The sequence below is a fragment of the Euphorbia lathyris genome, chromosome 7 (genome assembly GCF_963576675.1).
Source record: "Euphorbia lathyris chromosome 7, ddEupLath1.1, whole genome shotgun sequence".
NCBI classification, from domain to species: Eukaryota; Viridiplantae; Streptophyta; class Magnoliopsida; order Malpighiales; family Euphorbiaceae; genus Euphorbia; species Euphorbia lathyris.
Window position 1 is genome coordinate 18,844,080 of NC_088916.1, and position 12,705 is coordinate 18,856,784.

General features: G+C 36.8%; 1 protein-coding gene across 12 annotated transcripts; it reads left to right on the forward strand.

The window, feature by feature from the left end:
* Positions 1–3,955: 3,955 nt before the first annotated feature.
* On the forward strand, positions 3,956–9,541 carry LOC136234793 (pre-mRNA cleavage factor Im 25 kDa subunit 1-like). 12 transcript variants are annotated; one of them, XR_010691478.1, is made up of 8 exons: positions 3,956–4,258; positions 4,397–4,499; positions 6,157–6,872; positions 8,371–8,412; positions 8,505–8,550; positions 8,643–8,736; positions 8,922–9,072; positions 9,172–9,541. XR_010691478.1 is itself a non-coding variant. In XM_066024265.1 (8 exons), exons 2-7 carry the CDS (start codon positions 4,426–4,428, stop codon positions 9,029–9,031), a joined length of 438 nt encoding a protein of 145 aa, XP_065880337.1. In that variant the 5' UTR covers positions 3,956–4,258; positions 4,397–4,425; the 3' UTR covers positions 9,032–9,072; positions 9,172–9,541. The 12 variants fall into 12 exon arrangements, 5 of the variants coding, with proteins under 5 accessions (XP_065880337.1, XP_065880340.1, XP_065880341.1 ...); XR_010691479.1 differs by having other exon boundaries at positions 6,801–6,876; XM_066024265.1 differs by having other exon boundaries at positions 6,801–6,872.
* Positions 9,542–12,705: the final 3,164 nt, after the last annotated feature.

The following is a 12,705-nucleotide window of genomic DNA, read 5'->3' on the forward strand; positions in this document are numbered from 1 at the left end:
ATAAGACGCTTCTGTTGGGCACTGCTTTACTGACTTCCTCCTTCGTAGGTACCAACACAATTTTAGCACCATTGAAAACAAAACTGTAAGTATTGGCCCTTCCATTGTGGAACGCGATCCGGTCAAACTGCCATGGTCTCCCCAATAGGAGATGGCACGCATCCATGGGTACCACATCACACCACACCTCATCTTTATATCTAGTTCCCACAGAAAAAGATACCAAAACTCGTTTGGTCACAGTCAACTCACCTCCCTGCTTCAACCAGGCCAACTTGTATGGTGCAGGATGTTTCTCGGGTACTAGTTCCAACTTCTTAACTGCTTCTGTTGAGATGATATTCTCACAGCTTCCAGAATCAATAATAAACTTACACACCTTCCCCTTAATAGTGCAAGTGGACTGAAATATATTATTTCATAGCCACCGTTCCTCCACAGCCCGGGGCGTGAAGCACGATCGCCTTACAACCAGCGAAGTCCTAACATCTCCTATCACGATCTCTTCATCTACAGGCTCCTCATCATCAAAGACAGGTTCTCCATCAATTTCTCGATAATGGACATTCTCCTCTCCTTCTTCTGTATCAGCAAACATCGCTCTCTTTCCTGCCTTTCGACAGTCAGCATGTCTATACCCAACCTCACCGCATGAGAAACACTTCATAGAGCTACTGCTGGGTGCACTTCTTCTGTTAGCACTAGGTGATGCTGCTGTTGCAGGGGCTGAAGTTTTAACAAATTCCCGCGTTCCTCCTACAGACTGCCCGAACCCGATAGACTGCCTGAACCCGCTAACACGCCTCTTTTCCAGTTGGACTGCCCTTTGGTGCGCGGCAGAAACCGATATGGAATCAAACATATTGACGGTTTCCCTTATCTGTTCTCACAAACCACCAATATACCTGGCCACCAATTGATCTTCTGTCTTATGTACCTCGTTCCGAGCAATGAGCTGGTAAAAGTCGGTCGTATATTCATCAACTGAACGACTCCCTTGCCGCAGATTCTGCAACCTCTGGTACATAATACACTGGTAATTGTATGGCAGGAACGTCGCCCGCAACTGCTTCTTCATCTTCTCCCAACTTGTAATTTTTGATTTTCCCAGTCGAACCCTAGTTTGCTTCAACTGCTGCCACCACGCCATCGCCCTATCTCTGAGCCGAGTAGCGACTAAAGGCACCCTTTTGTTTTCAGGAACACCCTTAAACTCTAGGATTTCTTCCACAGTGGTCAACCAATCAAGGAACTCTTCAGGTTGAAGGGAACATCGAAACTCAGGAATCTCCGTCCATATTCCAGCCTCCTAACGCCTATCGTCTCCCACATTACGTGGTGGACGAGGCCTCCTGACTTCTTCATAATACTCCTCATCAGTCCCTTCTTCGTCAAAATCAGCAGCGAACGGATTCCTTTGCTGATGATGATACTGCGGATTAGGGTTTCGTTGTCCGTGAGTTGCGAACATGTCACCCAACCTCCGTGTCAGCTGATCCACGATGTCATCGAATCGCTGTTCGAATTGTTGCCCTATCACTTGCTCAACCCGCTGTCCAATCCTTTGTTCTAGCTGTTGTTGATCCTCTCACGCGTTAATCTCATCCACCACTCTTCTTTTGGGCGGCATGACGATAACGGTTTAGGCTCTGATACCAACTGATGCAGCGGAAATAAACAGACTTTCGTTCTAAACACTTGCTCGCGCACGAACAAAGCTTAAAACTGTCAACTATCGTTGAATCGCGCACGACTAACGAAAATTGGAAGAAAGAGAATAAACTCTGGAATTCTTATTAATTAATAACTGCCTTACATAAGGTGGAGGTCGAGCCTTTATATAGGCTGACAAAATAAAAACCTAATCCGAAACCTAAAAGGAAAAGGAAAACAACAAAATAAGAAAAGTGCGCTAAAACACAAAAAGGCCGATTTGAGGCCCTAAACGACCTCGGATGGCTAAAAAACACGTCAATGGGCCGAATCCAACAAAATTAGGGTCCAAAATCGCTAAATTCCAACAACCCGTTTTATCTTCAAAATCTCAGTTTCGGGTCCGCTTTCTCCAAATAGTTTAAGGCCCGCTCCACTTCATCATTTAGGGCCGTTGAACTACTTCCTAGGGATCTCTGTCACTCGCTCACCTGGCTCTCTCTTCCTTTCTTAAAAGAAATATGCTTCAGAAATTATAGAGAAAGCCGGTCTCAGCTCTTCGAATCCTTGTGCCACTCCGGTTGACACCAAACAGAAGCTTAGCATCTCCTCCGGATCCTCATACCATGACCCTTCGGAATACCGAAGCCTAGCAGGCGCCTTACAGTACTTGACTCTTACTCGTCCCGATATATCCTATGCGGTTCAACAAGTGTGTTTATTCATGCATGATCCAAAAACACAGCATATGGCAGCCATAAAGCGCATTCTTCGGTATATCAAAGGTACATTGAATCTCAGTCTTACTCTCACTCCATCATCTCTTGGTTCATTGGTCTCTTACACTGACGCCGATTGGGGAGGTTGTCCGGATACCCGATGTTCCACCTCTGGTTATTGTGTTTTTCTTGGGGACAATCTCATCTCCTGGTCCGCCAAGAGGCAACCAACCCTCTCTCGCTCGAGTGCCGAAGCCGAGTATAGGGGCGTCGCAAATGTTGTCTCCGAAACTTGTTGGATTCGAAACCTCCTACTCGAACTTCACTGTCCCATTCGGAAGTCCACTTTGGTTTATTGTGATAATGTCAGTGCCGTTTATTTGTCCGAGAATCCTGTTCAGCACCAGCGGACCAAACATGTCGAGATGGATATACATTTTGTACGGGAAAAAGTCGCCAAACGCGAGGTTCGAGTTCTTCATGTTCCTTCTCGACATCAACTTGCAGACATCTTCACCAAAGGCCTTCCTTCTGTATTGTTTGATGATTTTCGGGCTAGTCTCAACGTGCGTCCTCCTCCCGTTTCGACTACGGGGGTGTGTTAGATATTGTTATATATGTTAATATTCTCTCTTTATTGTATTTCCTATTATAAAGCATAATTATAGGAATTATACCATAATTGTATTGTATTTTCTATTATAACTACCTCTAGCATAATTATAGGAATCATACTATTGTATAAATACCCCTTTCATGATTAATAGAAAATCAAAGGATTCACAATCCAACATCTTTTTCATATAAAAAAAGAAGACCTGCAAAGTTGAGCGTTATTTTAGTTAAAGAGGATTGGATGGAGGGGTGAAAGGCTAGGAAAAAGATTGGGTGCGTAAAAGAAAGGGGTGAGGGACAGAGATGGACATAGCTGAGATCCAGAATGAAAGAAATTAGAGGGACAAAGATCAGAGAGAAATAGGGTATATCAAAACAATATAAGAAAAAGGGGGGAAGAATTAAAAACTTTCCCGCTTCTATTTCGTTTCCCAGTTCAAAAAACCTTTTGCTTATTATTTGACTTTCTATTTACAATTTAGTTTTTTTAATTATTTTTTTATCTCCAGCGAAATTTCACTGGTATATTATAATTTTCGTCCCTAATCAGTAGCGGAATAAATATGGCTGCTATTTCACTGTAGATCACCAGCGGAAACTGCTTCCGCTGCTGTTCCGCCGGTGATCAGCAGCGAAAATAATTCCGCTGCTGATTTCCGCTGCTGATCAGCTGTTTTCTTGTAGTGAATATAGCATAAACTTAGGCCTCATGTATAAAATAGCACCAAGATAGACTTCACATTACAAAATAATACGAATTTAAGCTTAATGTTTTACAAAATTTTAAATAAATTTATATGATTTTTTTTATTATTGAAGGTCAGCTTTGCCATGAATATTTGTGGAAATTTTAAGTCTCCCTCCCATTCCTGTTTCCCAAATTTTTTGGCTCCAATTTTCCCACCAAAATAAAATCTAAATAATAATGGATTTTAAAAAAAATAACTTATGGGTCATTTTGTAAAAAATCGAGTACTGCTCCTCTCTCCACCTAGCCCTATCTCTCATCGGTCATTCCCTTTTTCTCCCTTCTCTGGACTCTCGCTCTCCCTTCCCTTCCAAATCGAGTCTGTCTCCTTCCTTCCCTTCACTCCCTTTTCTCTTAGTCGAAATTTTTCATTTTGCTTCCAATGTTGTAGCTGTCTAGCTCTTCGATAGAGTTGGAAGGCTTCATCGTATCGTGTCCCAACTAATTCAATTGGTAAGGATCTGAGGAATTCATCCGACAATAGGAATGGAGAAAAGTGTTTCACTGGCCTTCTAAAGATGAGGTAATAAACTTTATCTTCATACCTGTTTCATTTGATTGATATGGTGATAATGGTGCTGCATTGTCGATTCTTGTTTGTAATTTTTACAACCGCTCCCTTTTCTTCCTTTATCCTTAAATTTATCGAATTTTTTAACAGTTGAACGGAATAAGAGAAAATTTTCTGCAATGGCTAGGACATGTGTCCAACAAGTTCTGAGTAGTAGCTTCTGCATATTGGATTTGTTCTATTTGATCACGAGGTTTGTTTATTTTTGCCCCTTTTACTAGCGTTTGATTTAAAATTATTGGTTTTGCGCCCAATTTTGAAGTTAAATTCATCTCGTTTTGCTTCAAATTTTAGTGTATTGCCTTGCCTTGCTGTGCTATATTCAGTCTGTTCTTTATTTTCAGATTGAATTTTTTTGTTAATAATTTTCAGATATTGGGCTGAAACAGTCCAAATATTTAACTAGCTATCTCGTTTTGCTTCAAATTTTAGTGTATTGCCTTGCCTTGCTGTGCTATATTCAGTCTGTTCTTTATTTTCGGATTGAATTTTTTTGTTAATAATTTTCAGATATTGGGCTGAAACAGTCCAAAAGTTTAACTAATTGATTTTGTCTGTTCTGTGATAATGAAGATGTAATCAAAAGCTCATGTAAAATAGGAACTATTTCATTCCGTTTCTTATGTTATTATTTGATTAAGGTCAGGTAAGATGCTAAGTTGCTAACTGATCTCTGAATTAATTGTTCTGTGAAATAACATTTGAGATCTTTTGTTGGTTTAACCTATTAGCTAGTCCTAAGTGACATCATTTTCTCATCATTTGCATGTAAAAGAGCCTCTTGTTGTTTTCCTTGCAACATACAATTTGGAAATTAAGAGTGATAAAGAGTAACAATGAAGTATGTTTAAGAAACTTCTAAATTCATTAACTCAAGACTTCATTATGTTATGTAGTACCATTTTTGTTAAGTTGAAATAACAAAATGACCTTTATCCTTGAATATTAGCTTTGGAAACTCAAAAAGGTTTCATTGAGCATGCCCATTAGCTATGTTGGACGGACACGGACACGGATACGGTATCCGACACGGACACGGGAAACGTCATTTCTATAAAACACAGGACACGGATACTTGGGGGACACGTGTAAATATTAAAAATATTGGGGCAAATTTATAAATATTAAAAATATATCCAATCTCCAAGCAAAACAATTAGAAATTTGAGTAGGAACAGGAACGTAAGAATTTAGAATGTTAGCAGCCCTATTTATATAGATGGATGGAGAAGTTTGAGAGTTTTTGTATTAATGGCATATTAATTCCCCCTGTCCCTGTCCTTTGGAGTTTTTGACTCTCCAATGGAATAAGAATCAATCGGTTATTGAAGGAGATGAACGGAATCGGAAAGGATTTTTCGGTTTTGAAGGAGATGAACGGAATAGGAAAGGATGTAATCGGTTATTGAAGGAGATGAACGCAATAGGAAAGGATGTAATCGGAATCGGAAAGGATTTTTCGGTTTTGAAGAATTAGGGTTTTTTTCCTGGGACACGCGTATCCTTCACTGATACGCGTGTCCAACTTTCCGAAATTACAGACACGGCCCCGACACGGTGTCCCTGGAGTGTCCGGCCGTATCAGTGTCGGAAACGTATCGGACACGCGATACGTGATGATTCCGAAGTGTCCGTGCATCATAGCCCATTAGTTATTGGTGCTTTTACTTTCTAAGCTTTGAAATTTATTTTCTTATTGACAATTGAATTAAGGTAAAATGGTAATATACGAATGTGTTAGAAGTTGACATGTCTATTTTTGGATGTTATTTTGGTTTAGAAAATGAGGTGCCACATATTTCTTGTAATGGATGAAGATGTTAGTTGTTCACAAATGGTTTTGTTTGCAGATATACACTCATGGGCAACAACTGGTTCTCCATTCTTAGGAATTAATTAATGTTTCATTTTTTAGAATCATCCTTTGATGTGATCAGCAACCCTGCGGTTCATTCCTTTTAGTTTTCTTCCAACACCTCTCTGGAAAATGTGTTATCTAGTAGCTGACAATGTAAAAGAGGGACTTGAATTTTACTCTAAAGCTTCCTTATATGGTTGCAATTTGCAAAGTATTCCACTGAAGAAAGAGAGTAATAGATTTTTAGCATATGGCGAAGTACCATGATACAACTGCTATGTTATTATTTGTACATTCTGAATAATGTAGTGATTCTAAGGGTATTGTCTCCAAGTAAGGATTGATTCACAACTGCTTTTAGCTCCAGATTGTAATATATCTGATCTAGTTTCTACTAATTCTACTTTCTGAATCTCAGTAGATCATTGCTCTCACAAACTCTTATTTTTTCATATTCTACATGGTAAGATACTAAGATTGTTCTCTTCTCCTATAACAATTCTCCATATATGAGCCCTTGTGCTTCATCTTTTGAGATGAAAATTTAATTTTAAGCTTAATCAGTCTTCCAAAATTATCCATGTATTTTGGAAGAGATGTTATGAATTTGTGATTTGGGTCTTGTTTATTTTCCAGAGCATGTTTAAGACCTTCTAGGCGTGCTAAGAAAGCTTCTCGCTTGATCTTGTCCTCTGTAATATCACCACGGTTGGTAATTTTACTTACTCTTCACCTGATTTAGGAAATCAATTTTGCACTCTTTAGTTGCTTGTATTTCGCAATGGCGATTTGTAGAAAACTGCTTTGTGATTTCCTTTGATTTGACGAGGTTCAAGAAGATTATTTGTGAATTAAATGCTTCTCTTTTGTCCTTGTTTCAAAAGCTAGTGTAATAGATAACAATTTGGTAATCTGTCAACAAGTTAGTAAATTCAATTTTCTGTTGTACTCATGAGGTGTGCTGTTCTTCAGTTTTGCTACATAAGGCATTTTTGCACATAGTGGCCCAACCAATGCTTGTACAACAGTCAAAATGTACCAGTGATATCAGTTAATTTCATTCTGTATAGTGATTTTTTTTTTATACTTCGAATCAAAAGAGGGGATCATGGATCTAATTTCTATCCTTCAATGCTTGTGTTATTTGCTACTTATCGGAAGTTTTTTATTCTCCATGCCTTCATCTGATTTTCCCATGCTTATATTTCCTTGGAATTCACCAGAAATCAGCTATACATAGACAATTTCCTGAGGATAAAAAGTGTTTAATCACCGACAAACAAATAGAAACAGAACCTACTAATATTTAACATGTCTACCCGTCCACCTATGTCTATTGAAAACATAATAAGATGCAAGATTTAAAATCAAATTAAAGTGGGTTTAGTTCAAATTTCAAACCTGGCAACGCCTCTATACTGTGAAGTTCTTTGGCCAAATGTGTCAATAGACTTCCTATGAACAGGTTGCTTTTGGCCTACTTTTGCAGAGCCTCTCTTATTGGTTTCTACAGCCAAAGACTCAGAAGAAGCAGGTGACAATATATTATTAGTTTCTATAATATATGATTGGCACTTGGCAGTGCCAGTCTTAGGGTATACTGTGATATGAGATAACATCTATGGAGACAATAGAGAATGTATGCTTTTATAGATATTTTCTTCTGTAATCTTATGGATAACAGAATAATTTTCTCCTGAACTTGTATTGAGTTCGACTAAACAATTTGCCCAATTTGAATACATGTCATTGTCCATTGGTTGAATGTGCATACATGCCATTCTTTCAGTTTGTCAAGCAATACAAAATTTCATGTCAAAATTGACCAGAAAAGTCATTTTGGAGTTAAGAATATAATTTCGGGGGGCATAATGTACTAATTTCTGTGATCTTACTACATAGTTTGAAGTTGTTTGGAAACCCTCAGAATTCAGAAATCTATTTTATCGCACAATATCTTTTTGTCCAAGTCTTGCAAATACAAAACGGGTTGCATTCTTACAAGTTTGATATGTTTGATTGGTTCTCTACACAACAAAGGCTGGTGAGCAATGTAGAATCAGGGGTGAGAAGTGGGATGAGGAGGCTGAACAGGACATATTAGTTTTATCTTTAATTTTCTTGCAAATCAAATCCAGAACGGGACAGATTTGATTTGATTTTACTTTAGCTATTATTTTCGGATAAAAGATCCTCTTCCTTGCAGGGATGAAACCTTAGCTGATCGTCTTCAGAGGATCAAATCTAGGTACTTTCTTCTCCTTTTTTTTAATTGGATTAATTGCCCAATCGATCTATATATTCTAAGTTAATGTTAATTATTATTCTGGAATTAATTAGTTATCAAGCTCATGGGTTGAGAGCTTATGTGGAGGTTGTTCTCCTGGTCTGTTTCCTGCATTTATCATCATACTTTTTTAATTAATTATTATGTTCTTCAGATATCAGATTGAAAGATAATAATTAATTAAAAAACAGGTAGAGTTGTTCAAACACCCTCATCTGTTGCTTTTGCAATCCAAAAATTCCATCTTTAAGCTTCCTGGTGGCCGTATAACACCTGCCGAATCAGGTATTTACTCTACCTGCTATGCTACTTTCTTAATATTAATTAAGTAAATTATATATATATATATATATATAATTTGTAATTAGAGTTAAAAGCTTATACAGTCACTCAGCTTTGTCTAATATTTTAATGGGCACTAAAACTTTGTACCAATAAAATAACTGAAGTTTTATTTTGTTTCAATGAAGTCACTTTAGGGATTTTTTTCCGCTATTTCAATTCCTGGGTGCTGACTGGGATGGTTTACGACAAAAATGTAATGCCATGTCGACATAATATTTCTGATAAATGGCATTGACATGGCGCTGTGTTTGTAGTGTGAACTATCTGACTTACCAGGTAATCACTTGAGTTTCTTTTCCAATTTATCTATGACTGACATTTGTTGCTTTTTTTCACCTATATATAATATATTTTGCTTCTGCATTTGATTTGTAGGAAAGTTTAAGCGACTTGGTGTACCTGATGAAATGAGCGTATAATACTCATGTTAGCTGTGGATATGGTTTGCAGTGCTAGGAGTAAATACCTTGCTCAAGTATTCAACAATGAGAACTACAAATTGAACCATCGAGTCTCTTTCTCCAAATACATGTTGATGAATGAAGAATGTTTTATTTATGTTTGTGATGCTTAGATACTTTTGAATTATAATGTTCGGTACTTTTGACGGACAATTTTTTTTTGTACTTCATTCATCTTAGAATACGTTACGCCTAAAGTAATTTATGTGGCAACGTATTTACTTTTTTCCTCTTTACATAAACAAATGTTATGTTGCTTTGTATTTAAACGGTTGCCTTTTCGATTATTAAGTGTTGTTTTACAGATTTGAAATCGTTCCTTTGAAATCAAACAATATTGTTTTTATGTTACAAAATATTGCATTTCTTAGTAGATAAGTGTTGCTACTAATAAAAAATGTTGCCTTTACAGTAAAATATTGTTGCTTTTGTTAAAAGATAACGCTTTAGTAAAAAAAATGTTACATTTGCTAAAAATCATTGCATTTGTAAAAAATAGAGTGTTGCTATAGGTCACTAAATGTTGCCTTACTGAAAGCAAACGTTGCTAAGATATAAAAGTATTGTGTTGCTTATTGCTTAGAAAGTGTTGCATTTACTTGAAACGTGTGTTGCATTTGTTTGAATATAAGTGTTGCATTAAACTACAAAATGTTGTCATTAGTTAACAAAAGCAACATATTGTTAGTATTAAACATGTTGCTTTGTTGATGAAAAAATGTTACCTTTTATTGTAAGCAATTTTATTTATGGATAAAGTTTTTCTAACAGTTGGAAAGTTAGCATGTCCAAGACGAGCATGCCACAATGGTAAAGAAATATTAAATGCTTGTGCATGATGCAGAGCTCTTGGTGGAAGGGACAAAGTGTAACAGCCATTGCTAATTGTGCCTCGATGAATTTCCTTCTGTGTCTTCAAATCCTTCAAAATAAAATAGTTAGCAAAAAACTCAACAGATATAGGATTTGAACGAGTTAAAGAAGAAACAGATAAGAGATTGTGCACTGTATTCGGAACACAAAGGACATCTTGAAATTTGAGAGGAGAATTAGAAACAGTGAACTTAGAAGTACCAACATGAGATATGGGGATTGTGTAACCATTAGCTACAGTAACTTCCTCTGGTCTGTCATATTCACTGTGAACATGGAGATTTTCAAGATCAGCAGTTAGATGGTGAGTAGCTCCTGAATCAACAAGCCAGTCCGTTTTGGTTGGGGTTGATGTTGCAGCAAGATTGGAAGAAGGCTTAAGATTGTTGCGAGTGTTCCGGTTAAATTTAGGAGAGGGACATTGTCGAGATATATGACCTGCTCCCCTACAATTGTGACAAGTCACGGTAGCCATATCCAAGGGTGCGGATACTGTCTGAGGTGACCGAGCGGATGTGCTAGAATAATTGCCTCACCCACGTCCACGACCATGCATAGAACCTCTAGCAGAGTAGTTTACAGTAGGTGAAAAAGTGAGAGGAACATTTTCACGAGCCAATTGTCGCTCTTCGCTGAGTAGTAATCCAACAAGGTCATCATAATAAATAGTTTCCAAACATGCTTCCAATGCACGAACAAAAGGTCTATACGCAGGCCCTAGGCCATCGAGCACAGCTTCAACCAAGTGTTCATCAGAGATCGGGTGACAGAGAGCAGCAAGTTCATCGCTGATATGCTTAGCATTCTGGAGATAAGAAGAGATACTGTCATTCTCTCTTCTAAGATTATGAAGCTGGTATTTCAGATCTCGTATTTGAGACCGGGAGCCAACCGAGTAGGCTTTGACAAGTTTTTGATAGGCATCACAAGCAGTTTTAGCACCAACTAATTGAGGTAATACACCCACAAATACAGATGAGAAAAAAAAGGGAAAGAACGATGAGAGAGAAACAGAGTTGCAAAACCACTTAGGCTCTGATACCATGAAAAGTATTTGACTCTTAATGATATTCTCATTAGATGGATCGTGTATATATAGTTACAAAGAGATAAGAAGTTGCAGTTGTAGGTATTTTGAAATACAAAATATCTGAGACTAATTCAAAACAATAACTCAAAAATATGTACAACTAATAATATCTTATCATCTTCAAGGGGAACACTAGGGTTTTTACAAGAATGAAAGGATGTCTAATTTACAAGATAAAAGTTCTATTTATAGTTGTAGTTCGGACCCCGTATCTGACCTAATTCGTTTCCTTTTGCAGGTGGGAAGCATGAGACTTGATCGTGGCATCGTGGGGCCGGGAATCAGTCTTTTGACTGATTCCCGCAGGTCAGCTCGCCCGAGCTGGCCTTCAAATATAAAATTATATTGCATTCATTGGCACCACAATATACACATTATTCTTTCTTTTTTAATGGACAATAATATACATTATTCTTAATATATCAATTTCAAAGCCAACAGTCACAACCAAGACAATTCATTTGTTTTTTTTATTATTATACAAACCCTCGATTTCTAAGCCCGGTTTTATTAATAGGCAATGAAAAAGATCAAAACAGTTAAGAATACAACTTCAAAAGATGCTAAACAAAATCAAAATTACTCTAAATCACTCGGGATCTCTTTCTATATTGACTTTCTTCATTTTCTAAATCAGATTCTCTTATTTCTTTTTCCACTTCCAGACAAATGTATTTTAGAGGGCATATTATAATTTATAAACAACAATAATAACTACAAATAAAAGTTAATAATCACTCAATCAATCAAAATATCAAAGGAATTATAGCACTTGGATTATGCCAACTTTAGTCAATTTTCAATTATATTATAACCTTTAATTGTAAATGAAGAGTAAAATTAATAATCTATAAAGATTAGAATTAAATTGAAATACTTGAGGAAATATTAAAAACTTAGAACCTGCTAACACTAATATAAAATACTATAAATATTTGAATTGAAATATTTGAGGAAATATAAAAAATTTGAAAGCAGCTAACAGTATAATATGAAAAACTTAATAAAATAAATTTTATTAATTACCCCAAATCAGTAATTGCTATGAACCTGTTAATATAAATTATAATTCCTATTAAAAAACCTGTTAATATAAATTATGATTCCTATAAAAAAACCTCAAATAAGTTATTGCTAAAAAAAACCCTAAATTAGTAATTGCTATATGTTAAAATATTTCTTACCAAATAGCAATAAAAAAAACTCAAATCACAGTAGTAGAAGAATACAAGATTTCAAATATTTAACATTGAAAATAAAAATTAGGTTCAGAGATTTCTTACCAAAGGGGCAGCCCGGTCGCACTACGCGTCCCCGCTGAGCGAGGGTCCGAGGAGGGGTCCCACCACAAGGGTGTACTGGGGGCAGGCCTTCCCCTGCCAATTTATTTGGCAAGAGACCGCTCCTAAGACTCGAACCCGTGACCTTTTAAGAGATTTCTTACCAAATCGAAAAAAAAAACAAATCACAGCAGGACAAAAAAAG